The following is a 28,000-nucleotide window of genomic DNA, read 5'->3' as shown; positions in this document are numbered from 1 at the left end:
CTGACCAATATGATGTTATTTTAATGGACTTTTTTTGTTGCTTTTCTATCAAAAACAAGGACATTTCTAAGTGACCCCAAACTTTTGAAAGGTAGTGTATTCTATCCAGGAATATTCAACACTGAAATCTATGGGTCATCTGTGCATCTGTGGGTCTTTTCAGCTGACAACGATGAAAATGTATATTTGTCTTTAATGCCGGGTTTGATCTAAATGTCAGAAGCTATCCAGGAGAATGGTTACTTTTTATGTTAAAGAGTGGAATGTTTTTTCTGCTGGTGCATCCTGAGGTAGCTCCTCTCTGATAACCTCTTCCCGCAGTGCGTACTGGCGAATGGCTTCTCTCCCATGTGGACCTTCAGGTGCATCTTCAGCTGGTCCTGGCGGGAGAACCTCTTCTCACACTGCGTGCAGCTGTAGGGTTTCTCCCCTGTGTGGACCCTCTGGTGTCTCTTCAGGTGACCAGCCTGGGCGAAGCGCATGTGACACTGGGTACAGCTGAAGGGTTTCACCCCTGTGTGGACTCTCAGGTGCCTCTTCAGGCTGAAGGAGTGAGAGAAACTGGCCCGGCACAGGTGGCAGCCAAATTGTTTCTCCCCCGTGTGCATCCTCTGGTGGATCTCCACCTGTTGGGGAAAACTGAAGGCTTTCCCACAGAATGAACACAGGAAGCTCTTCTCTTTGGCGCTGCCACCTTTACTGATTCCGTCTTCACTACTGTCATTTGTCAATGGGCTTGTGTAGCCATTTAGTGTTGAGGCACTGGCATTGTCTGAGGTCTGGTTTAACATTAGGAGACTGTGAGGAGGATGAAGGCCAGGGAGTGTCTGTGTTGTTGCAGGGTCCATGTTACAGTTGACAGATCCTATAGAAGACAGGCTGAAGGCAGCACCTGTTAGAGGGTTAACCTGAGGCGCCATCAGTCTCTCTGAATCACAACTATAGGAGCAGGACGGAGCATCGTAAGCGAAGTCTGTACTCTCCCGCCGCATATGTTCACTTTCCTGTCCCCGCAGACCAAATCTATGCCTCGCCCTGGTCTCAGCCAGTCTGTTGTCATGGAGACTAAGTTCAGATGTCGTTGTGTGTTCGACTATCTGTTTCTGGTTGTGGTTAACAGTGTTGTTCCCCAGCCCAGAGTTGAGGATGCTGTCCCATCCCCTGACCTCCACTATGTCACCTCTGGTCCAGGCCTGCTCGGTGATGTTGTTCGCTGGGCCCTTGGCTGCACCGGTCTGGGAATCCAAGATGGCCACCCAGTCTGCTCTGTTAGTCTCCAGCCATCCACCTACATGAAGAGTTTAGAAAATAGACTTTACAAGACTCTACATATGGAGTTTTTTTTGTCAATTACCTGTCAAATTCATACATGTAAACATAAGTTGTATTGATTTCATTTCATTAAAGAAGAAAAATCAATAACCACTATTCCCGTTGGAAGATCTAATAGTGTATGTAGGCTATATGTGGGTCTTTCTATACACTAGTGAGGATTTCCTACGCTGGACAAGTTGTTACAGCTGTTGATAAGTCACTGATAATAATCGTCCCATTTCTTTTTCATGTCATTACATTAAGATATAAGGGGGAACTTAGCTATATTCAATACAATTCACATCTTCCTTTAGAACCTGTTTAACCATTCTCATGGTGGGTGTCTTAATGGATTTGTCCAAAATCAGGTGACATAAAACATAACTTTTCTGTCCTTGCATTTATGGCTGTGTAAGTTGTTGTATCATATATTAAGCATTAATCAGTTCAATAATACTTTAAACTTGAACCCTGTAAGAATCCTTGATCTAGCTGTCTGACAGTTTTTTTGTACCGAGATCTCGGAAATGCAGTGCAACTACGTAACATTTCGTGTCTCCTTACACTGAGGATACAAAACATTAAGAACACTGCTCTTTCCATGACAGACTGACCAGGTGAATCCAGGTGAAAGAGCTATGATCCCTTATTAATGTCACTTGCTAAATCCACTTCAATCAGTGTAGATGGAGAGGAGACAGGTTAAACAAGTATTTTTAAACCGAGACAATTGGGACATGGATTGTGTATGTGTGCCATTCACAGGATGAATGGGCAAGTCCAAAGATTGAAGTGTCTTTGAACAGGGTATAGTAGTAGGTGCCAGGCGTAGGGCTGTGGCGGTCATGAAATTGTCAGCGGGTGATTGTCATGCAAATAACTGCCGGTGTCACGGTAATTGACTGTTAATTAACAAACACCTTTAGCATCTCCTGGCTTCCACTGATCCATGTAATATAGACTACACCACAATACATCCATTATTTATTTTACACAGGTCTAAAGAAACATGATATTAAGAAAATGTAGCCTATTTCAGAACAGAATAGCCTATTCTGAGTTGTCCATACGTTAGGCACTGATCTGGCTATACCATATGGCTGTGGGTTACACTCATTCATTTAGCAGAGAAGATTTGCTTAGAATTCCATGACATTATTTCATATAATTTAATAGTATGAAGAATACAATTGAACATAGCTGACTAAAATAAAGGATATTTTCCCCAAACGATTTGAGGGAGTGCGCACATGCGGCTATTCTGTGTTGAGCGCTTAACAAAGAAACAGGTCCTCCTATCTGCTAAAGTTAGGAGACATTTATGCAACTTTAGTTGTGATACAAAAATGAGGCTATACGTTTACATGTTTTATACATTCTAGCTGCATGATGTGACTAATGACGATTTGAAAAAAGTTGCATGAAAGGCATAAACTCTGCTCTGTTTCTTGCGCAGGCTGCACACACTTCATTGTCTCTCATTCACTATTTGACAAGCACGTGATATTATCACCCATCAGACTATTCTTAATTTAATATGGTCTTTACATATAGCCTACTAATATACAGTACCAGTCAAAAGTTTGGACATACCTACTTATTCAAGGGTTTTTCTTTGTAGAATAATAGTGAAGGCATCAAAACTATGAAATAACACATATGGAATCATGTAATGGCCAAAGAAGTGTCAAAACAAATCAAAATATATTTTAGATTCTTCAAAGTTGCCACCCTATGCCTTGATGACAGCTTTGCACACTCTTGGCATTCTCTCAACCAGCTTCACCTGGAATGCTTTACCAATAGTCTTGAAGGAGTTCCCGCATATGCTGAACACTTGTTGGCTGCTTTTCCTTCACACTGCGGTCCAAACCATGCCAAACCATCGCAATTGGGTTGAAGTCGGGTGATTGTGGAAGCCAGGTCATCTGATGCAGCACTCCATCACTCTCCTTCTTGGTCAAATAGCCCTTACACAGCCTGGAGGTGTGTTGGGTCATTGTCCTGTTGAAAAACAATCGATAGTCCCACTAAGCGCAAACCAGATGTGACGGTGTATCGCTGCAGAATGCTGTGGTAGCCATGCTGGTTAAGTGTGCCTTGAATTCTAAATAAATCATAGACAGTGTCACCAGCAATGCACTCCCACACATCCTCCACGGTGGGAACTACACATGCAGAGATCATCCATTCACCTACTGTGCATCTCACAAAGACACGGTGGTTGGAACCAAAAACCGTAAATTTGGACCAAAGGACAGATTTCCACTGGTTTAATGTCCATTGCTCGTGTTTCTTGGCCCAAGCAAGTCTCTTCTTCTTATTGGTGTCCTTCAGTAGTGGTTTCTTTGCAGCAATTCGACCATGAAGGCCTGATTCACGCAGTCTCCTCTGAACAGCTGATGTTGAGATGTGTCTGTTACATGAATTCTGTGAAGCATTTATTTGTGCTGGTAACTCGAATGAACTTATCATCTGCAACAGAGGTAACTCTGGATCTTCCTTTCCTGTGACGGTCTTCATGAGAGCCAGTTTCATCATAGCGCTTAACGGTTTTTGCGACTGCACTAGAAGAAAGTTTAAAAGTTCTTGAAATTTTCCAGATTGACTGACCTTCATGTTTTAAAGTAATGATGGACTGTCGTTTCTCTTTGCTAATTTGAGCTGTTCTTGCCATAATATGGAATTTTAACAAATAGGGCTATCTTCTGTATACCACCCCTACCTTGTCACAACACAACTGATTGGCTCAAATGCATTAAGAAGGAAAGAAATTACACAAATTAACTTTTAAAAAGGAACACCTGTTAATTGAAATGTATTCCAGGTGACTACCTCATGAAGCTGGTTGAGAGAATGCAAAGCTGTCATCAAGGCAAAGGGTGGCTACTTTGAAGAATCTCAAATATAAAATATATTTTGATTTGTTTAACACTTTTTTGGTTACTACATGATACCATATGTGTTATTTCAAAGTGATGTCTTCACTATTATTCTACAATGCAGAAAATAGTAAAAATAAAGAAAAACCCTGGAATGAGTAGTTGTGTCCAAACTTGACTGGTACTGTATGTGTGGAATTATTTTTGATTTAGAATGCCTAATTAGCCTACTCCTGTCTATACAGAAATAAATTAAATAAATTAATAATAAATCTGTCTTTTAGTTATCAAAATTCTCAACTTAATTGGACAAACAGTATAGCCAGTATATCTTATTGGCACCAACGGATAGCATTAGCATTATCCCCGGGGAGTGAGCACTGCGCATATTCACCATCATTGTTGGGTCAGTGCTACTTAAAAGTTTGTTTTTGGACAATAACTTCCTCCTTTGTGTCTCCCCTTCCCGTAGGCCTATTATATGGACAATTATTTTGTTTTTGATCTGTTTGTCAGTATCTGCAGAATAGCGTACCCTGTAATTTGTCAAATTAAAAAGATTCTGTTAATGTCCAGTCATATAAAGTATAGTAGAATTGCATAAAATATGTTTATAAAAGGCCACTTTCCTGTGCAAAGAAAGAAAAAGTCATGCATTGAGCAGTCTTTTTTTTTCAAACAGTGATTGAGTTATATTGTTCGCCTAAATTATGACTATCCAATCTACTCACCACATAACGAATACTAGGCTCTCTCACATAAGTCTGCAAATGTGATGATGCATGGATTGCATTTTTATGGTGAAAATTTGATTCCCCAAACTTGACACACACACCGCCTATGTATGCCAGGTAGACTACACCGGTTGTAAAGAGGATTAATGTGCTTAACTTTAAGAACTTAGCAATAAATCTAGCAGCACAAGAAAGCTGGGATCCTTTTTTGAATAGTGGACAGTCAAAACTCTGTTTTCACACGCGATTGCGCAATGACTGGACCAGGCCCAAATCCACGTCATTCACATGAAGAAAAGACGGAGATACAGGGGGGCGCAGATCCAGGTGCCTTGTGAGAATTCGGCCGCGAGTGGTTAACCGCCTCTACCATCCGTTCTATTGGCCAATGTGCAATCACTGGAGAATAAACTCGATGAACTCCGTTTGAGACTATCCTACCAATGGGACATTAAAAACTGTAATATGTTTCACTGAGTCGTGGATGAATGACGACACGGATAATATACAGTTGGCTGGGTTTTCTGTGCATCGGCAGGACAGAACAGTTACATCCGGTAAGACTAGGGTTGATGGTGTGTGTCTATTTTTCAATAACAGCTGGTGCGCAACGTCTAATATTAAGGAAGTCTCAAAGTATTGCTCACCTGAGGTAGAGTACCTCATGATAAACTGTAGACCACACTATCTAACAAGAGTTTTCATCTATATTTTTTGTAGCCGTCTATTTACAACCACGAACCGATTATGACATACTCTCAATGAGCTGTACAACCATAAGAAAACAATAAAATGCTCATCCAGAAGTGGAGCTCCTAGTGGCCGGGTACTTTATTGCAGGCAAACTTACATCCAATTTACCTCATTTCAACCATCATGTGCAACCAGAGGACACAGAGATGCATACAAAACTCTCCCTCCCCCTCCATTTGACAAACTTTACCATAATTCTATCCTCAAGCAAAAACTAAAGCATTAAGTACCAGTGACTTGCTCAATACAAAAGTGGTCAGATGACACGGATGCTACGCTACAGGACAGGTTTGCTAGCACGGACTGGAATATGTTCCGGGATTCATCCAATGGCATTGAGGAGTATACCACCTCAGTCACCCGCTTCATCAATAAGTGCATCAACAACGTCGCCCCCAGTGACTGTACGTACATATCCCAACCAGAAGCCATGGATTACAGGCAACAACCACACTGAGCTAAAGGCTAGAGCTGCCGTTTTCAAAGAGTGGGACACTAATATGGATGATTTTCTTATAAGAAATCCCTCTATGCCCTCAGACGAACCATCAAACAGGCAAAGCGTCAATACAGGACTAAGACTGAATCCTACTACACCGGCTCTGACGCTCATCGGATGTGGCAGGGCTTGAAAACTATTATGGACAACAAAGGGAAACCCAGCCGCCAGCTGCCCAGTGACGCAAGCCTACCAGACGGGCTTAATGCATTTTATGCTTGCTTCCAGGCTAGCAGCACTGAAGCATGCATGAAAGCACCAGCTGTTCCGGACGACTGTGTGATCATGCTCTCTCTGTAGCCGATGTGAGTAAGACCTTTAAACAGGTCAACATTCACAAGGCCAGACGGATTACCAGGACATGTACTCGAAGCATCCGTGGACCTACTGGCAAGTGTCTTCACTGACATTTTCAACCTCTCCCTGACAGAGTCTGTAATACCTACGTTTCAAAGAGACCACCATAGTCCCTGTGCCCAAGAAAGTGAAGGTAACCTGCCTAAATGAATACTGCCCCGTAGCACTCACATAGGTAGCCATGAAGTGCTTTGAAAGGCTGGTCATGGCTCACATAAACAACATCATCCAGGAAAACCCTAGACCCACTCTAATTCGCATACCGCTCCAACAGATGACGCAATCTCAATTGCACTCCACACTGCCCTTTCCCACCTGGACAAAAGGAACACCTATGTGAGAATGCTGTTCATTGACTACAGCTCAGCGTTCAAAACATAGTGCCCACAAAGCACAGGACCCTGGGACTAAACACCTCCCTGGATTTTGACGGGCAGCCCCCAGGTGGTAAGGATAGGTAGGCAACAACACATCTGCCACGCTTATCCTCAACACGGGGGCCCCTCAGCGGCGCATGCTTAGTTCCCTCCTGTACTCCCTGTTCACCCATGACTGCCTGGCCAAGCACGACTCCAACACCATCATTAAGTTTGCTGACAACAGAACAGTGGTAGGCCTGATCACCGACAACAATGAGACAGCCTGTAAGGAGGAGGTCAGAGACCTGGCAGTATGGTGCTAGGACAACAACCTCTCCTTCAAAGTGAGCAAGACAAAGGAGTTGATCGTGGACTACAGGAAAAGGAGGGCCGAACTCACCCCCATTCACATAGACGGGGCTGTAATGGAGTGGGTCGAGAGTTTCAAGTTCCTTGGTGTCCACATCACCAACGAACTATCATGGTTCAAACACACCAAGACAGTCGTGAAGAGGGCACGACAACCCCTTTTCACCTTCAGGAGACAAAAGATTTGGCATTGGTCCCCAGATCCTCAAAACGTTCTACAGCTGCACCATCGAGAGCATGGTTGACAAATAAATGTAGTAGGCCTAGTAGGCCTCTTTTTAAAAGAGGCCATCAAAACCCTTGATTTTTGATTGCATTTACATTGATGTCAGAGTGATTAGAGCAGGGCTCTCCAACCCTGTTCCTGGAGAGCTACTGTCCTGTGGGTTTTCACTCCAACCCTGTTCCTGGAGAGCTGCCGTCCTGTGGGTTTTCACTCCAATCCAATATACCACACCTGATTCTAATAATTAGCTGGTTGATAAACAGATTAGTTAAAACTGGGGTTGGAATGAAAACCTACAGGACAGTAGCTCTCCAGGAACAAAGTTTTATACACTCAGTGTATGTTACGGGGTGAAAACCGTTTAAACCTGTTAAGCTTCCCCCCTACTTTTTCGGAAATTCTGTTAAAAATCGCGCAACATTTTGGCGTCCTGCTACTCAGGTCAGGAATATAGTATATGCATATGATTAGTATGTGTGGATAGAAAACACTCAGACGTTTCCAAAACTGTTTAAATCACGGCTGTGACTATAACAGAACGTCTGTTTCATCGAAAAGCGCAGGAAAATCTGATCACTGGAGATGGAAAAAAGTATCCATGCGCCACTCCCATGAATTGTTAAAGGTGAACCGTAATATATTAGGCCAAGCTTGCAGTACCTACAGCTACCACAGGATCTATAGAGTCTCCTCATTTGAATCTGAATTGATTCTTGGTAGATCCGCCCAAAGGGAACCGATTCTCTCCGACCACCGACCCGAGGCATTGTCTGTCTTTTTCTCCGGACATTTTTCCACACGGCAGGCTATCGAATTTACATCGCCTCCTGATGATTTTTATAGCTTATTAACGTGTAGTTATACCTAAAGTTGCATTAGAAAGGGAAGTGTTTTGTGAAAGTTTATCGTCGAATTTTTAACTTTTAAAAATGACGTTACGTTATGAAACGCTCTTTTTTCCGTTTTCCACACAGTCTTCATAGATCGATATCTAGGCTATATATGGACCGATTTAATCCAAAAAAAGACCCAGTATTGATTATGGGACATCAAGGTGTGCAAAGAAAGAAGATGGTCAAAGGTAATTAATGTTTTATATTTTATTGTGCGGTTTGTGTAGCGCCGACTATGCTAATTCTTTTGTTTACATCCCCTACGGGTCTTTTGGGGTGTTGCATGCTATCAGATAATAGCTTCTCATGCTTTCGCCGAAAAGCATTTTAAAAATCTGACACGGTGGCTAGATTCACAATGACTGTAGCTTTATTTTAATACCAAACATGTGTATTTTAATGAACGTTTGCGTTTTAACTAATACTATTAGCATGTAGCGTCGCGCATGTGCATTTCTAGAGCTCTAGGTGGGACGTCTGCGTCTCAAGTAAGCTCAAGAGGTTAAGGGCACACAAATTCCCCAAAATATATGCGATTGCAAAATCGAATGCTTCCAACCGAATGAGTCACCTTAACTTGATACATTAAACCTAAATCAATACTGTCATTCTTCAATAATAATAATAATACATAATACTTGTTGGATGCGCATTGTGTCGAGTTGTTTAATTACGCTGTGATATTTTCACACATTATCATCAGAACATTTCTTCCTGGATCAGATGAATGACAGTCAAGTGAGAAAGAGCTGTTGTAAAGTGCTGTAAAAAAGGTGTTCGCGAAGAATGTCCCATTTCTTACGCCTGTGAAGACAGTTGTGCCTGGATCCAGTTTGGATCCACTATCCTTACCAAATTGATGTTGATCATAAGTTATGTTTTGCTTGATTTACAGAAGGTTCTTGTTAGATTTAACAGAGAAAGCATCAAGGTAATGAGTTCAAGTTTTCATATGTGTTTGTGCCTCGGATTCGACACTGAGTCTACTGTGTGCAATTGATAGACTATTGCGCAACACCCAAGCTATTCCAATGAATTATTCTGGATACAATGACAACAAATTACATAGCCTAGTGGGCTTCAACACGATATGATCTAATGACAAATACATTGTAGTTTCCATGTTACGCCTGCAATTTTATTAAGCCCTATATGTACAGTTGTATAAATTAGACAATTGTATAACATTGAGGTCCTTGAAAATTACAATGAAGTGCTTGAAAATATCCCTGAAAGTCCTTGAATTTGACTTTTCAATGTCGCTATGAACCCTGCTTAATTTATGTATAAACCTTGGCCTATTTTGTTGTATAGGTGAAGTTATGGGCCAATTTACATATATTCCTCTAAGTACACATGTGGAACTGCATGAAAATATATTTTTTATTTTGTTTCAAACCATTTAAAAATGTTGATCCTAATATTACACATTGGCCCCATTATTTATAAAAAGATGTATGTATCCCTTACCTTGCTCCCCCATCTTTAGTCCACTCAGCAGGTCAATGTTCTCTGGTCCATGTTCAATTGTCTCCTCTTTGACCAGCAGCAGATCAGGCTTCCCATCCTCCATGTCTACTGACTGTAAGAGATACAGAGTGAGAGGATGTTGGATCAAGAAATCTGATATGAGTACCCTGCTATAGAGCATCTTCTAATTGGGTAATGAGGGATTGCTATGAGTACTATGCAAACATGTTAGTTGATTTGATTACTTACACACTTTAATAATTGTATAATTCAAATGCATGGTCAAGACCTGGGCCCGTATCTACAAAGCGTCAAATAGTAAGAGTGCTGATCCCCACCTGTCTATATAGTCTTATTCATTATTATCTAAAGGGGAAAACTGATCCTAGATCAGCAATCCTACTCTGAGAGGCTTTGTGGATACGGGCTCTGACCTAATACCATTCACACAGTAGTTCATTGTCGGCTCACCTCAGTGAGACTGTGTGTGGTCTTGTGCTGCTCAGCTAGTTCCTCTGTGGGTTGTGGAGGAGGTGTAGTCTGATTTTCCTCCATGACCATGGTCCCCTCAGGGTTCCCCAGACCCTCCTCACACCCCTCCTCCTTCCCCAGCAGCACCTCTGGAACCTCCTCCTGGAAGAGACAGGTGATACAGATTACACAGACATACACTCCATCAAGTATGTACACACAGATAATAAACACACTTTCAACATGGAGTGTTTACCCATCCCCACTACGTTTGAGTCCTGTACTGTAGTTACAGAATGACTTCATTGTTGTTAAACATAAATATGATGTTGGTGGTAAAAACAAGTTAGCTATGATAAGTCAAAAGTCATCAGACTAAAATATTTTGACTTGTACAGTAGGTGTTAGTGTGTGGGTATATTTATTAAGTGTATATTGGTTATAAATCCTTGTCGGGTATATGCAGAATAGGGTGAGATCAGATGTGATATTAAAGAGTCTCTGTAGCTATGTTACCATCCAATTGGCGACACATTTTCAATGCGAATATTCTAAAATCAAAAACAATATGCGCATTTTCCCACCAGAGATGCGTTTCCATCAAATTGACTTGTTGTGGATGAAAGGCTGTGTGATGACGTAGTGCACATAATACATTCTACAGTTAAATTCCATGTACCGAAGTGGGTTAAATGGGTTTCCATCACATTTTTAACTCTATTGATGTTTTTCTCAAAAAAAGAATGTAGTGGGTGTGCCCACTCTGGTATTGGCAGTGCGCTCTAGCCAATAGCGCTATCTGCACACTGTTGGCTAGAGCGCACGTATAGCCTACATGATGAGATTATTATTATGGACAAAAGAGCGAGATTATTTGTATTTATCAAACGGCAGCCAAGCATCGATCATCATGTCACCAGAATAAGACCCTCGATATTTATCGGAAAGGACCATCTAGCTCGTCACCATGCGCTTTCACCACCCTGTGAAATTCATCATTATTAATTTCATATTTAGCCTAATAAACTGTTTTCGTAGTGGGAGAACCACAAAACATAAAAGCATTTCCACCAACATTTCTCACATAATTCATTTTAGCAGACACAAAAATATCCCACCTTGTCTAGTGTACTTTGTTTCGTCAACATTTGGAATGTTTACCGGAAATGTTTTCCATCAGGCCAGTCATTACATTTTCTATCCGATATGTTTCTCACGTAAAAAGGTTGGATGGAAAACTGGTTAAATACAGTCTTAGAATGAAAAGTCTCATTTTATGTTTATTAAACATAAACAAGTGTTAAATAAACCATATGAAAACATCATATAGCCTACACAGTACAAACACAATATGTGACAGACTTCTTAGGCTTATATATCACACAATGTCTGGATGCAATATTCTACCCAGGAATTTTCTACACTGAAATCTGTTACTCTCGTTATTCCAAATGCATCTGTGGATCTTCTCTACTGACAATGAAAATTCAACTGTCTTTAATACAGGGTTTGATCTAAATGTCAGAATCTATCGAGTGGAATGGTTACTTTCTATGTTATAGAGTGGAATGATTTTTCTGCTGGTGTATCCTGAGGTATCTCCTCTCTGAGAACCTCTTCCCGCAGTGTGTACAGGCGAATGGCCTCTCTCCCGTGTGGACCTTCAGGTGCATCTTCAGGTGGTCCTGGCGGGAGAACCTCTTCTCACACTGCGTACAGCTGTAGGGTTTCTCCCCTGTGTGGACCCTCTGGTGCTTTTTCAGGTCGCCAGCCTGGGCAAAGCGCATATGACACTGGGTACAATTAAAGGGTTTCACCCCTGTGTGGACCCTCTGGTGGATCTCCACTTTTTTGGGGCAGCTGAAGCCTTTGTTACAGAACATGCAGAGAAACCGTTTCTCTTTACTATTGCCTGATGTGGCTCCTCCTTCCTGAGCCTGGGCTCTAGCTGTGTCGTTTGAGTTCAATACCTGATTGAAAAGGACGTGGCCGTGTGAATCGGAAGGCCCCATCGACATAGACACTGGGTCGCGATCCCTGAGCGTGTGTAAAGGTGAGAGGGTAGGGACATTTGGATTTGTCTCTAAGCTTCCCCTGTAATCTAAGAAATATGTGCCCTGTGAGTGTCTGTCTCCTAGGTGACTATCTGCATTCCATGTGGGAGGAGCGTCACCCTCCACTTTCACAGTCACCTCATCTATCACTATAACCTCCCCTTTCTCATCTAGGCACCCTTCAGAGTATACACTACTACCGTACTGGTTCCAGTCCCCTCTAGACAGATCAGTCTGTGTCTCTAAACCCAAGGGCATGTTGCTAGAGTCCATCTCTGTAGCGTAAGAACAAGACGGATCATCACCGCCAGTGTCTAACACGTCACCATCACCATAGGAATTAACCGTCCTCTGGCTCTGGAGAAATACTGGTAAGTACTCTGAACCGGGAGCAGGAGGACAGCCCAGTCTCCCCAGCCTCTCTGGGTCAGATCCTGTGTGTAAGAGTCTGTGTGTTACAGTTAATGTCTTGGTGTCTGTCTGTGACTTGAGGACGGCGTTCGGCGTTCCACTGACCTCCGTGATACTGCGCTGGGTTCTGGGCTGCGCTGGGGCAGTGGTGGGGACTTCCGTGATTACAGGGGGCACTCCGGTCTGGATGTCTCTGCTGCGCCGTAGGTCATCTTTTCCATCAGACCTCTCCTGCTTAACCCCAAGACCTGTAGACTCTGCATCTGCAGACTGACACAAGAAGAGAAGAGGTTATTACTGGTACATGAGTTTAATTGGATAACAACGTTGTCGGGAAGTCTCACAAGCTCCCATATGGCATATAAATAAGGGTGTTCATGAATAGCTGAGGGGTTGCCATTCTGAAATAAACGGGTCACATTTGATGTAATTTTGATCTAATACTATTACACTAACCTCTATCACGATAACGTGCTGGGTTGAGGTTCCACTCCCCTCATCAACAGTGATTGGTTGGTCATCACTCCATGTAGTGTGTCCTGCTGGCTTCACAAAGCTCTTGTGGCCTCGAGTGAGATGTCCTTCACCTGCGAGAGTAAATAGGGGGGAAAAAGAGGTGTTTAGGTTATGGACTGTCAATGCTCAACTATATACTGTACACTATTGACACATCTAGAATTGGCAAGGATGTAAAGTAACACTTAACATATCTTCTTCATATACTATTGATTATAATCCATTTATTATAATCCATGCCTCATATTGTATTCAATTAGTAAATCATAGGAAATGCATTAAACATGAATCTGGTTAGAATATGATAGTGTCTTTGTGCAAGATAGCTAAGTAATCAGGGGATTTATTGCATACTATCCAAAAACTGACCATGATCCAATTCTAGTTAACCACATGTGTAGAATGGGAACGGGGCGACAGACACTGAGCTATATATGAAAGGCAACAGGCCGCGCACCTCGGCCTTCTGCAAAATGTACCTCTTGCCATTCCTCTGTATCGGTCGAGGATCTTGACACTACTGGGACGACTGGCGAGGACGCGCTCTCGTGCCACCTTCAGTTCCAGTAGTTGTAGTTTCCTTCGCAATCCCCTGTTTTCTTTTTGGCCTTGAGAAATTTCCAAACGAAACACTGCATAGTCGTCGTCTACGAGTTTACAGATCTCTGCCACGGCGGCGTTCGCTAGCACCTCCATGATGGAGGCAATTTGAGTATGAAAAACCATACAGTTAGCCATTGTTAGCAGCTAACTAGCATTACCTAGAAAACATATATCAAACAAATCCTCTCTCCAACGCAATTAAATACTACGTGGGGTAAGTATGTAATGCTGTGCAGTTCAATTAGTCATATATTGAGTTCCATGGTGTTAATACACGTCTAAATAAAACCGTGAACGTGGAAATTGTTCTTGGTCGTTTACTTCCGTATACATGGATGGTCGGCGTCATAGTTCAAAGGGTATGCGTGACGCTCATGAAACCAGAGGTGCGTTCAGTTCGCTTGCACGTTTTCTACGTTGCGGAAGGGTTTGTACTGAACAATACGTTTCCCCAAAACTTTATTGTATGTTCTTGAACACACTTTCAGATACGTTTGCGCCCGTTTGGTGGTTGTATCAAGGTGTGCCTTGAAGCAATAAGAGAGGTACTGTATTGAAATGGCAGTGGTCATGCTGTTCATCAACCCACCCTCACACGTCCACGTTTTCAATTGGTCATTCAGTACAGCATCGTTTTAACCATGGTAGCCATGGTAGCAAATCGAGTTACCAAACCATGACGCATCTGCAAAAATCAATTATCATTCTGAAGACTAAGATGGCTAGTTTATGGCACTCTGTCTACATTTTAGCCAGAATTTTGTACATTTTCACCCAAATTCGAATTATCGAAATGCGTTCAGATTAAATTCATACAATGTTACTTGAAAAAAAAAAAAAAATAAAGGGACATCATATAAACTGGGACAGTTTAACCCTTAGATACCCAGACCCAGTTTTTCTTGCAAAAAAAAATAATGAGTGATAGGAATGTTCAAGGAAACACCAAATAACATATTTCTGTGGGGTTTGGTTTACATTACTTAATCTCCGATGTTACATATACAGTGGGGCAAAAAAGTATTTAGTCAGCCACCAATTGTGCAAGTTCTCCCACTTAAAAATAATACTTTTCATCATAGGTACACTTCAACTATGACAGACAAAATGAGAAAAAAAATCCAGAAAATCACATTGTAGGATTTTTTAATGAATTTATTTGCAAATTATGGTGGAAAATAAGTATTTGGTCACCTACAAACAAGCAAGATTTCTGGCTCTCACAGACCTGTAACTTCTTCTTTAAGAGGCTCCTCTGTCCTCCACTCGTTACCTGTATTAATGGCACCTGTTCGAACTTGTTATCAGTATAAAAGACACCTGTCCACAACCTCAAACAGTCACACTCCAAACTCCACAATGGCCAAGACCAAAGAGCTGTCAAAGGACACCAGAAACAAAATTGTAGACCTGCACCAGGCTGGGAAGACTGAATCTGCAATAGGTAAGCAGCTTGGCTTGAAGAAATCAACTGTGGGAGCAATTATTAGGAAATGGAAGACATACAAGACCACTGATAATCTCCCTCGATCTGGGGCTCCATGCAAGATCTCACCCTGTGGGGTCAAAATGATCACAAGAACGGTGAGCAAAAATCCCAGAACCACACGGGGGGACCACCCCCCTGGTGAGACAAAACCGCGACTCGACAGTGAAGAGCACTTTTTGCCAGTCCTGTCTGGTCCAGCGACGGTGGGTTTGTGCCCATAGGCGACGTTGTTGCCGGTGATGTCTGTTGAGGTCCTGCCTTACAATAGGCCTACAATACCTCAGTCCAGCCTCTCTCAGCCTATTGCGGACAGTCTGAGCACTGATGGAGGGATTGTGCATTCCTGGTGTAACTCGGGCAGTTGTTACTGCCATCCTGTACCTGTTCCACAGGTGTGATGTTCGGATGTACCTATCCTGTACAGGTGTGTTACAAGTGATCTGCCACTGCGAGGACGATCAACTGTCCGTCCTGTCTCCCTGTAGCACTGTCTTAGGCATCTCACAGTACGAACATTGCAAAGTATTGCCCTGGCCGCATTTGCAGTCCTCATGCCTCCTTGTAGCATGCCTAAGACACGTTCACGCAGATGAGCAGGGACCCTGGGCATCTTTCTTTTGGTGTTTTTCAGAGTCAGTAGAAAGGCATCTTTTTAGTGTCCTACATTTTCATAACTGTGACCTTAATTACCTACCGTCTGTAAGATGTTATTGTCTTTACGACCGTTCCACAGATGGATGTTCATTAATTATTTATGGTTCAATGAACAAGCATGGGAAAGTGTTTAAACCTTTTACAATGAAGATCTGTGAAGTTATTTGGATTTTTACAAATTATCTTTGAAAGACAGGGTCCTGAAAAAGGGATGTTTATTTTTTGCTGAGTTTAGTTTGCACTTGAAGGGCCTTTCCTTGGTGTGAACGGCCTCTTCACATACTTCGCCTCAGAGAAGCGCTTCCCACACGTACGGCTGGTATGGCTTGTCTGTCCTAATACTTGGCCTCCCACGTTATGATGTGGTAGAAGCAGGAGCCAGGCTTTGAGCTCCCTCGAACTCTAGCCATTGTTATTGGGATTGTGTGATGGGAATTTTTCTTCTGCTTTTATCCAACCCCCTGATTTACACACATACATACAAACACACATTAGGTTGTAGAGGCTGGAGCAGAGAGCAGCTGCAGTGCACCGTCCAATGAGCAGTTTAGGGGGTTAAGTTCAAGGGAACATCAGCGGTAGGTGGTACTTGAGATATTGATACTAGCAACCCTCCGGTTGCCGGCTCACTCCCCGCCAGATGTGCTCTGTGTGGTTTGGTCCCAGGTCTGACTCGGGAAGGAAGAGTGATGGCTCCTGATCCATGGTCGTGATCCGGAGCAAGTCTTTGTGACCAGCCATCTCAGAGGTCCACTCTCTCTCACCAGTAACAATGGATATCAGCAGGTCTTCATGGACTGCAGACTGCAAACAAAGATTTTGCAGAAAAGCATAAGGGTTTATTACATTTGCATTTTAGTAATTTAGCAGATGCTCTGCTTCAGAACAACATACAGAAGCGACTAGGGTTAAGTGCCTTGCTCATGGGCACATCAACAGGTTTTTCCACCTAGTCATGCTCGGGTATTCAAACCAGCGACCTTTAGGTTAATGGCCCAACGCTCTTAACCACTAAGATACCTGAAAAAAACGATTCGCTGTACACACAGAAACATTACATCATATTATAACATGTTAATCACAGTCATGCCCATGTCTGACAGTGTGATTCAAGTACCTAACAATATGGAGCCATTGGAGTTTATTATAAAAAACTGCAATATGTGTTTTCAAGAATTATTACATACAAACACGTTTGGTACATTTCATGTAGGCCTTACAATAGAACGAAAACAAGACGCAAAAAATCAGACAATGTTGTAGAATAACTTTGGTTGTTTAATCATGTAATCAGCGCTTAATTTGTAAATCGGGAGGTGCCAGAACAAAAAATATGCACGAGAGGTGGATGACCTGGGGAGCTCGGAGTTACCAGAATGCATTAAACACTAACTGGGGGAAGTATGTGATGTTGTTCAGTTAAATTAGTCATATTTTGAGTTCCAGAGTGTTAATAAAAGTCTAAATAACAATAAAAACACTAACGTGGAAATAGTTCTTTGTCACTGTTCACGTCCATTTACACAATGGGTGTGGTTCAATGAAAAAGGTACTCGCGCTGTTCTTGGAAATAAGATACTGCTTATTATAATACAATTCAAATCTCCTATGATCACTGTCTTTAAAGCTGAGAGAAGACTTGTTTAGAAAGCACAGTGTGTTAGCAACTCTCATAAAAACAGGTATTTACAATCCAATTTCAAATAGCAAGTTAACAAAAGGTTAATGAGGGGTATGTGGTTAATTACCCTCTTACCCCAAGACACTAGACATGATAACTATAATAATTAAACTAAAGAATAGTTCACAGAAATCCACTAAGTACATTTCAAGCCACACTGCTACGATTTCTCCCCGTTGTGGACACTCCTATGTCTGATAAGGCTAGTCAGGAAGGAGAAGCTCTTGTAACATAGTTTGCACTTGAAGGGCTTGTCCTTGGTGTGAACGGCCTGGTGCCTCTTCACATAGTTCGCATGAGCAAAGCGCTTCTGACAGGTGGGGCAGGCGTACGTTTTGCCGGCGTCTGTCCTAACGCTTGGCCTCACACGTTGTGACCCAATGACACCAGAGGTAGAAGCAGGAGACACCACCCTCAGGTGGTTAGTCTTTGAGCTCCCACCTTGACCTCTAGCCATTGTTTGGGTGTTGTTGGGATTGTGTGCTGTGCTACAGGCTAGGTACCGCTCGTGGTGAACGCCCATCCTGACCCTGTCTATATTCGTGGGGTAACCATGAGGTAACTGAGGAAGGCTAGAGCCAGGCTTCCTATGAACCCAGTCACCAGGCATTAGGCGAGATCCTGAAGAGGAAGACAGACTTCCTGTTAGACTCCCACCAGGGGCATCTCCCACTACTCTCTGTGAAGGCTGAAGCCCTGGGTGACCTGCTCTGTTCATCATGGATACTGTGGTGTTTGTATCATAGGAACAGGAGGGTCTATCTCTATCAGCCCCAGGCCGTGCTTCATCCCTGCACTGAGACTGTGAAGAGAAGGGTCTGGGCTGCAGACTGGATCCCTCACTGGAGCCTCTGTCTCTCTGATGACCACCAGGACTGTTGCTGTTCAGTCCACCTGTCCACTGGTTGTGTTCTATGTAGTGGTTGTGGTGGAGTCTCTGTCCCCCGCGGTTGGGTCCTGGTTCCGACTCGGGAAGGAAGAGTGACGGCTCTTGATCCAGGGTCCTGATCCGGGACCAGGATTTGTGACCAGCAGCTTCAGAGGTCCAGTCTCTCCCGCCAGCAACACCGTGTATCAGTTGGTCTTCATGGACTGCAGACTGCAAATAAAGATTGTACAGAAAAGCATCAAGGGTTATATAAGAAACTCTGCTGTACAAACAGAAACATATTATAAAATGTTAAACACAGTCAAGCCAATCTATAACATTGTGATTCAAGTACCTAACTATATGGCGGCACGGCAATTTATTATATAAAAAACAATGCTCTATACAGTGCATTTGGAAAGTATTCAGGCCCCTTAATTTTTTCCAAATTTTGTTACGTTACAGCCTTATTCTAAAATGTATGACGTTTTTTTCCTTCCTCATCAATCTCACACAAACCCCATAATGACAAAGCAAAAACAGTTATAAAAAAACACAACTGAAATATCACCGTTTACTCAGTTGAAGCACCTTTGGCAGCGATTACAGCCTCGAGTCTTCTTGGGTATGATGCTTCAAGCTTGGCACACCTATATTTGGGAGTTTCTCCCATTCTTCTCTGCAGATCCTCTCACACTCTGTCAGACTGGATGGGGAGCGTCGTTGCACAGATATTCTCAGGTCTCTCCAGAGATGTTCAATCGGGATCAAGTACGGGCTCTGGCTGGGTCACTCAAGGACATTCAGAGACTAATCAGGAAGGAGAAGCTCTTGTAACATAATTTGCACTTGAAGGGCTTCTCCTTGGTGTGAACGGCCTGGTGCCTCTTCACAGAGTACGCTTCAGCGAAGCGTTTCTGACAGGTGGGGCAGGCGTACATGTGAACGAAGCAACTCCTGCGTTGTCTTGGCTGTGTGCTTAGTGTCATTGTCATGTTGGAAGGTGAACCTTCGCCCCAGTCTAAGGTCCTGAGCGCTCTGGAGCAGGATTTCATCAAGGATCTCTGTGTACTTTGCTCCGTTCGTCTTTCCCTCGATCCTGACTACTCTCCCATTCCCTGCCACTGAAAAACATTCCCACCGCATGATGTTGCCACCACCATGCTTCACAGTAAGGATGGTGTCAGATTTCCGCAAGACATGACACTTGGCATTCAGGCCAAAGAGTTCAATCTTGGTTTCATCAGACCAGAGAATCTTGTTTCTCATTGTCTGAGAGTCCTTTAGGTGCCTTTTGGCAAACGCCAAGCGGGCTGTCATGTGCCTTTTACTGAGGAGCGACTTCCGTCTGGCCACTCTACTATAACGGCCTGATTGGTGGAGTGCTGCAGAGATAGCTGTCCTTCTGGAAGTTTCTCCCATCTCCACAGATTAACTCTGGAGCTCTCTGAGTGACCATTGGGTTCTTGGTCACCTCCCTGACCAAGGCCCTTCTCCCCCGATTTCTCAGTTTGGCCAGGCGGCCAGCTCTAGGAAGAGTCTTGGTGGTTCCAAACTTCTTCCATTTAAGAATGATAGAGGCCACTGTGTACTTGGGGACAATTCCTTCGACCTCATGGCTTGGTTCTTGCACTGTCAACTGTGGGACCTTATATAGACAGGCATGTGCCTTTCCAAATCATGTCCAATCAATTGAATTTACCACATGTGGACTCCAGTCAAGTTGTAGAAACAGCTCAAGGATGATCAATGGAAACAGGATGCACCTGAGCTCAATTCCGAGACTAATAGCAAAGGGTCTGAATACTTATGTAAATAAGGTGATTTTTGGAATATTTTTTGTAAATGTGCAAATATGACTAGGGGTATTGTGTGTAGATTGAGAAAAGAAAAAAACGGCTTAATCAATTTTAGAATAAGGCTGTAACGTAACAAAATTTGGAAAAAGTCTGAATACTTTCTGAATGCACTGTATGTATTGATTCAAGAAAGAAGTATAATGTTTTGGTTCGACTGAGATGAGAGAAACTTAATTTTTTTTTTTTTTTTTACAAATCAGTCAGCACACAGTCGATTTAGTCTTTAATTTCAACAAAACTGGCATACACTTACATACGGGACTTACACACAGCTTCACTACTTCATAAATAATTTTTTAGAATACTTTGGAAAAGTTCAACATTACATACACCTTCATGTCAAGTAAACATGAACTAAGGCACTATCTTTATCTCACTATAAAGCACCAGCATCAACCTAAAGGGACATAGTTGTCACTTCATCAGTGAAGCATTTTTACAGACACAATCACACCAACCATCACCTTATCATTCCAATTATTTCCTCAGTTCACCCCATCCAGTTCAACATTCAAAACCAACAGAATTAACTACCAACAAACTATACTGAACAAAAATATTTAAAAAAAATGTAAAGTGTTGGTCCCGTGTTTCATGTGCTGAAATAAAATATCCCGGAAATGTTCCATACGCACAAAAAGCTTATTTTTCTTAAATGTTGTGCACAAATTTGTCTAAATCCCTATCAGTGAGCATTCCTCATTTGCCAACATAATCCACCTGACAGGTGTAGCATATCAAGAAGCTGATTAAACAGCATGATCATTACACAGGTGCACCTTTTGCTGGGGACAATAAAGGCCACTCTAAAATGTGCAGTTTTGTCTCAACACAAAGCCACAGATATCTCAAGTTTTGAGGGAGAGCATACAATTGGCATGCTGAGTGCAGGAATGTACACCAGAGCAGTTACCAGAGAACTGAATGTTCATTTCTCTACCATAAGCCGCTTCCAATGTTGTTTTAGAGAATTTGGCTGTATCCAACTGGCCTTAACCACAGACCACGTGTAACCCTTCACCTGCAGGATCATCTGAGACCAGCCACCCGGACAGCTGATGAAACTGAGTATTTCTGTCTGTAATAAAGCCCTTTTGAGGGGATAAACTCATTCTGATTGGCTGGGCCTGGCTCACCAGTGGGGGGCTATGCCCTCCCAGGCCCACCCATGGCTGCTCCCTGCCCAGTCATGTGAATCCATAGATTAGGGCCTGATGAATTCATTTCGATTGACTGATTTCCTTATATAAATTGTAACTCACCCAATTGTTGCATGATGCATTTATATTTTTGTTCAGTATACCTATTACTACATTACATTTCACTATACATGGGCCATGTGAATTTTCTGCTGGTGTATCCTGAGGTAGCTCCTCTCTGAGAACACAGGGAAATGGCTTCTCTCCTGTGTAAATCTTCAGGTGCATCTTCAGCTGGTGCTGGTGGGAGAACCTCTTCTCACACTGGGGGCAATTTAATTTCTCCCCTAGGTGGACCCTCTTCAGGTTGGAATAGTCCGAGAAACCGGCCCGGCACAGGTGGCAGCTGAACAATTAATCCCCCGTGTGCATCCTCTGGTGGATCTCCACCTGTTTGGGGAAACTGAAAGCTTTCCCAAAAAATGAAAACGCGAAGCGCTTCTCTTTGGCGCAACCACTTTTACTTATTCCATCTCTACTACTGTCATTTGTCAATGGGCTTGTGTAGCCATTTAGTGTTGAGGCATTGGCACTGTCTGAGGTCTGGATTAACATAAGGAGAGTGTGAGGAGGACGAAGGCCAGGGAGTGTCTGTGTTGTCGCAGGGTCCATGTTCCAGTTGATAGATCCTATAGAAGGCAGGCTGAAGGCAGCACCTGTTAGGTGATTAACCTGAGGCGTCATCAGTCTCTCCGAATCACAACTATAGGAGCAGGACGGAACATCGCTAGCCGAGTCTGTCTGTTCTCTCCAGCTGCATATGGACACCTCCCCACCCTCGCAGACAAAATCTATGCCTAGCCCTGGTCTCAGCCAGTCTGTCGTCATGGAGACTAAGTTTGAATGTTGATTTGTATTCTTCAAATTTTTGTTTCTGGTTGTGGTTAGCAGTGTTGTTCCCCAGCCCAGAGTTGAGGACACAGTCCCATCCACTGACCTCCATTATGTCACCTCTTATCCTGGCCTGCTCAGTGATGTTGTCCCCCGGGCTCTTGGCTGCACATGTCTGGGTCTGGGAATCCAAGATGGCTTCCCAGTCTCCTCTGTTAGCTTCCAGCCAACCACCTGCAGGAAGAGGTTACTGTCCAGACTTAACAAACATGACACATGGATGGATTTTTAGACATGGATTTTTAGTGTGTTATTTGCCTGGTGATGTCTGACTTATGTTGATATACACTGAGTGTACAAAACATTAGGAGCACCTTCCTAATATTGAGTGGCACCCCCATTTCCCTTCAGAACAGCCACAATTCGTTGGGGTATGGACTCTACAAAGTGTTGAAAGCGTTCCACAGTCCCATGTTGACGCCAATGCTTTCCACAGTTGTGTTAAGTTGGCTGGATGTCCTGTGGGGGGTAGACCATTCTTGAGACACTCAGGAAACCGTTGAGCGTGAAAAACCCAGCAGCGTTGCAGTTCTTGACACACTCAAACCGGTGTGCATGGCACCTACTACCATAATCTGTTCAAAGGCACTTCAATATTTTGTCTTACCCACCCTCTGATTGGCACATATACACAATCCATGTCTCAATTGTCACAAGGCTTAAAGATCCTTCTTTAACCTGTCCCCTCCCTTTGTCTACATGGATTAAAGTGGATTTAACAGGTGACATCAATAAGTGATCATAGCTTTCACCTGGTCAGTCTATATCATGGAAAGAGCAGGTGTTCCTAATGTTTTGTTCACTCAGTGTACATATTTTTTTGTGTGTATTTTATACAAATTGTATTGATATTGTTTAATAAATGAAGTATTCATATTGTTTCATATGTGTTAATTACAAAGATAATAGCCAGGTGCATCCCTATTCCCATTGAAGATTATTACAGTATGTAGGCTATATGTATTTATCTCTTACTTTGCTCCCCCATCTTTAGTCCACTCATCAAATCAATGCTCTCTGATCCATCTTCTATTGTCTCCTCTTTGACCAGCAGCAGATCAGGCTTCCCATCCTCCATGTCTACTGACTGTAAGAGATACAGAGTGAGAGGATGTTGGATCAAGAAATCTGATATGAGCACACTGCTATGGAGCATCTTCTGATTGGGCAATGAGGGACTGATATGAGTACTATGCAAACATGTTAGTTAATTTGATTACTTGACACTCTTTAAAGGGATAGTTAATGATATGGGCAATTATCTACTTCCCCAGAGTCAGATTAAATTGTGGATACAATTTTTTCATCTCTGGGTCCAGTGTGCAGGAAGTTAGAGGCAATTTTGCGAGCCAGCGCAAACCAGCTTAGCGCAAAGACTGGAAGTCTTCAGGTACAGCTAGCATGTAACTTTAAAGAGTGTGAAGTAATCAAATGAAACTAATAATTCAAAGGCATCGTCCTACAATTACAACAAAATTAATCAAGACCTGGGCCCGAGTCTCAGAGTACGAGTGCTAATCTAGGACCTTTCCAAATAGAAAAGGCAAAACTGCTCCTAGATCAGCAAACCTACTCTGACACATTTTGTGAATATGGGTCCTGACCTAATACCATTCAGACAGTAGTTTCCGTATGCTCACCTCAGTGAGACTGTGTGTGGTCCTTTGCTGCTCAGATGGTTCCTCTGTGGGTTCAAGAGGTGAAGTCTGGTTGTCCTCCATGACCATGGTCCCCTCAGGGTTCCCCAGACCCTCCTCATATCCCTCCTCCTTTACCAGCACCACTTCTGGACCCTCCTCCTGGAAGAGAGAGGTGATGCAGATTACACAGACATATACTCCCTCGGGTACATATACGCACACGATAATAAACACACTTTCAACATGGAGTGTTGAGTCCTATACTGTAATCACAGAATGACTTCATTGTTGTTAAACCCATTATGGTGCACATAAATATGATGTTGTGGGTAAAGAAAACAAGTCAGCTATGAAAAGTCAAAAGTCAGACAAACCTGACTAAACTATTTTGATGTGTACAGTAGGTGTTTGTTAGTGTGTGGGTATGTGTAGCTATATTTAGTAAGTGTATATAGATGCTAACTAAAGATAGTCTCAATGAAAGTCTTAGAATGAAAAGTCACATTTTGTGTTTATTAAACATAAACAAGTGTTAAATACACCATATGAAAACCACACAAACATTTTAAAAAATCTGCATTAACTTGATAAACTGCATTCATTCAAGTGTCTTGGGGGGGTTATTGAATTATTGAACGGAAGCAATGAAATAGGCATTTATGAACATCATATTGCCTACATAGTACAAACACAATATTTAACCATCTTTTTAGGCATATATATCACACAATGTATGAATGAAATATTCTACCCAGGAATATTCAACACTGAAATCTGTTACTCTCTTTATTCATCTGTGGATCTTTTCTGCTGACAACAATGACAATTCATCTTTGTCTTTAATGCAGGGTTTGATCTAAAAGTCAGAAGCTATCGAGTGGAATTTTTACTTCCTATGTTATAGAGTGGAATGTTTTTTCTGCTGGTGCATCCTGAGGTAGCTCCTCTCTGAGAACCTCTTCCTGCAGTGCGTACAGGTGAAGGGCCTCTCTCCCGTGTGGACCCTCTGATGCCTCTTCAGGTCACCAGCCTGGGCGAAGCGCATGTGACACTGGGTACAGCTGAATGGTTTCTCCCCTGTGTGGACCCTCTGGTGCCTCTTCAGTGTGCCAGCTTGGGCGAAGCGCATGTGACACTGGGTACAGCTGAAGGGTTTTACCCCTGTGTGGATCCTCTGGTGAACCTCCACTTTCTGGAGGCAGCTGAAGCCTTTGTTACAGAACATGCAGAGAAACCGTTTCTCTTTACTATTGCCTGATGTGGCTCCCCCTCCCTGAGTCTGGGCTCTAGCCCTGTCGTTTGAGTTCAATACCTGATCGAAAAGGACACGGCCATGTGAATCGGAGGGTGCCATTGACGTAGACACTGGGTCACGATCCCTGAACACATGTAAAGGGGAGTGGGTTGCGAAATTTAGATTGGTCTCTAAGCTTTCCCTGTAGTCTAAGAAGTCACTAGTGTTGCCCTGCGAGTGTCCTTCTCCTAACTGAGTCTCGTCTGCATTCCATGTCAGAGGAACGTCGCCCTCCACTTTCACAGTCACCTCATCTACGACCAGACCCTCCCCTTTCTTATCTAGGGACCCTTCAGAGTACACATTACTACTGTACCGGTTCCAGTCCCCTCTAGACAGATCAGTGTGTAACTCTAAGCCCACAGGCATGTCACTAGGTATCATCTCTGTCCCTGTAGCGTATGAACAGGATGGATCATTGACAGTATATAACGAGCCACTTGGGTCCTGATGGGACAGAACCGGCTTCGGGCTCGAGTTACCATAAAGTAAATGCTCTGAACGGGGAGCAGGAGGACAGCCCAGTCGACCCAGTCCTGTTAAAGTCTCGATGTCTGTTTCTGACTTGAGGACGACGTTCGGCGTTCCACTAACCTCCGGCGTTCCACTGATCGCCGTGATGCTGCGTTGGGTCCTGGGCTGCGCTGGGGCGGTGGTGGGGTTCTCTGTAGCTACAGGGGGCGATTCAGCCGCTCCAGTCTGAATGTCTCTGCTGTGCCGTGGGTCCTCTTCTCCTTCAGATCTCTCCTGCTTGACTCCAGGACCTGCAGCCTCTGCATCTGCAGACTGACACAAGAGAAAGTAGTTCATTACCAGTACATGAGTTGAATTGGATAACAATGTCGTAGGGAAGTCTCACAAGCTCCCCTATGGCAAGTGAATAGCTGAGGGGAGCCTTTCTGAAATAAACAAACCACACTTGATTTACAAAGTAACTGTAATTTTTTATGCAACACTATTACACTAACCTCTATCACAATAACATGCTGGGTTGAGGTTCCACTCCCCTCATCAACAGTGATTGGTTGGTCATCTCTCCATGTATTGTGTCCTGCTGGCTTCACAAAGTTCCTGTGACCTCCAGTGAGATGTCCTTCACCTGAGAGAGTTATTGGGGGTTATAAACTGGGTGGTTCGAGCCCTGAATGCTGATTGGCTGACAGCCATGGCATATCAGACCGTATACCACAGGTATGGCAAAACATGTATTTTTACTGCTCTAATTACATTGGTAACCAGTTTATAATAGCAATATGGCACCTCTGGGGTTTGTGGTATATGGCCAATATACCACGGCTAAGGGTTGTATCCAGGCACTCCGTGTTGCATTGTGCATAAGAACATCCCTTAGAGCCATGGTATATTACCACATCACCTTAGGGTAGCCTAGTGGTTAGGGCATTGGACTAGTAACCGAAAGGTTGCAATCCCCGAGCTGACAAAGTACAAATCTGTCTTTCTGCCCCTGAACAGGTAGTTAACCCACTGTTCCTAGGCTGTCATTGAAAATAAGAATTTGTTCTTAACTGACTTGCCTAGTTAAATAAAGATAAAATAAAAATGAAAGTGGTTAGGTTAGTTACTGTCAATGCTCAACGGTATATTATACACTATTGACAGTCTAGAATTGGCAAGGATGTATGGTAGCAATTTTCATAATGTATTGATATACTATTTATAGATTGATTATGTTCCATGCAACCCTTAGCCGTGGTATATTGGCCATATACCACAAACCCCAGAGGTTCCATATTGCTTGTTTTTATTGAGTAAATAATAGGAGATGCCGGTTAGAATATAATATTGTGTTTTTGTACAAGATAGCCAAGTAATCAGGGGAATTATTGCATACTATCCAAAAACTGACCAAGACCCAATTCTGGTTATCACATCTAAAGTTACACATGTGCAGTGCGGAGACAGGTCGCGCAGCTCGGCCTGCTAAATGTACCTCTTGCCATTCCTCTGTATCGGTCGAGGATCTTGACACTACTGGGACGAATGGCGAGGACGCGATCTCGCGTTGTCCTCTCTGCGCGCTCCCGTGCCACCTTCAGTTCTATTAACTGTAGTTTCCTCCGCAATCCCCTGTTTTCTTTCTGGCTTTGAGAAATTTCTAAACGAAACACTGCATAGTCGTCGTCTACGAGTTTACATATCTCTGCCACGGCTGCATTCGCTAGCACCTCCATAATGGAGGCTATTTGAGTGTGAAAAACCATACAGTTAGCCATTGTTAACAGCTAACGTTACAAGCTAGGTTGCGTTACCTAGATAACATCTATAAGCCAAGTCCGGTCTCCAACGCAAATGAAAGACTACCTGGGACAAGTATGTGATACTGTGCAGTTAAATTAGTCACAGTTTGAGTTTCATTGTGTTAATGAATCTAACAAAAACGCTAACGTGAAGATTGTTCTTGTTCAAAGCTTACTTCCGTTTACTTTTTCTTCCGTGAGGTTTTATGGCGAACGACGAGCAAATGGTGTGTTGCCGCCACCAACTGGACGGGGG

General features: G+C 43.1%; 5 protein-coding genes across 8 annotated transcripts in view; 2 read left to right on the top strand and 3 right to left on the bottom strand.

Moving 5' to 3' along the window:
• The window catches only part of LOC112231940 (zinc finger protein 583), a 969,163-nt gene that overhangs the window by 490,496 nt on the left and 450,667 nt on the right, over positions 1 to 28,000 (bottom strand). The window lies entirely within an intron of this gene.
• Positions 1 to 28,000, top strand: part of LOC112231889 (zinc finger protein with KRAB and SCAN domains 8-like) — a 359,191-nt gene that overhangs the window by 64,558 nt on the left and 266,633 nt on the right. The window lies entirely within an intron of this gene.
• LOC112231888 (zinc finger protein 629) overlaps positions 1 to 28,000 on the top strand; it is a 233,573-nt gene that overhangs the window by 52,868 nt on the left and 152,705 nt on the right. The gene's annotated exons all lie outside the window — the stretch shown is intronic.
• LOC112231891 (neurotrophin receptor-interacting factor homolog) lies at positions 17 to 27,961 on the bottom strand. Its single transcript, XM_042311891.1, has 7 exons — positions 27,504 to 27,961; positions 13,788 to 13,853; positions 13,249 to 13,379; positions 12,898 to 13,062; positions 10,328 to 10,489; positions 9,857 to 9,968; positions 17 to 1,288 (listed from the first exon to the last, which is right to left on the bottom strand). The coding sequence occupies exons 1-7, from the start codon at positions 27,718 to 27,720 to the stop codon at positions 252 to 254; spliced, it is 1,890 nt and encodes a 629-aa protein (XP_042167825.1). The 5' UTR covers positions 27,721 to 27,961; the 3' UTR covers positions 17 to 251.
• LOC112231615 (gastrula zinc finger protein 5-1-like) lies at positions 24,613 to 26,509 on the bottom strand. Its single transcript, XM_042311967.1, has 2 exons — positions 26,455 to 26,509; positions 24,613 to 26,272 (listed from the first exon to the last, which is right to left on the bottom strand). The coding sequence occupies exon 2, from the start codon at positions 25,868 to 25,870 to the stop codon at positions 25,091 to 25,093; it is 780 nt and encodes a 259-aa protein (XP_042167901.1). The 5' UTR covers positions 25,871 to 26,272; positions 26,455 to 26,509; the 3' UTR covers positions 24,613 to 25,090.

The sequence above is a fragment of the Oncorhynchus tshawytscha genome, linkage group LG34, assembly GCF_018296145.1.
Source record: "Oncorhynchus tshawytscha isolate Ot180627B linkage group LG34, Otsh_v2.0, whole genome shotgun sequence".
NCBI lineage: Eukaryota > Metazoa > Chordata > Actinopteri > Salmoniformes > Salmonidae > Oncorhynchus > Oncorhynchus tshawytscha.
This window is presented reverse-complemented; position numbering and strand designations above follow the sequence as displayed.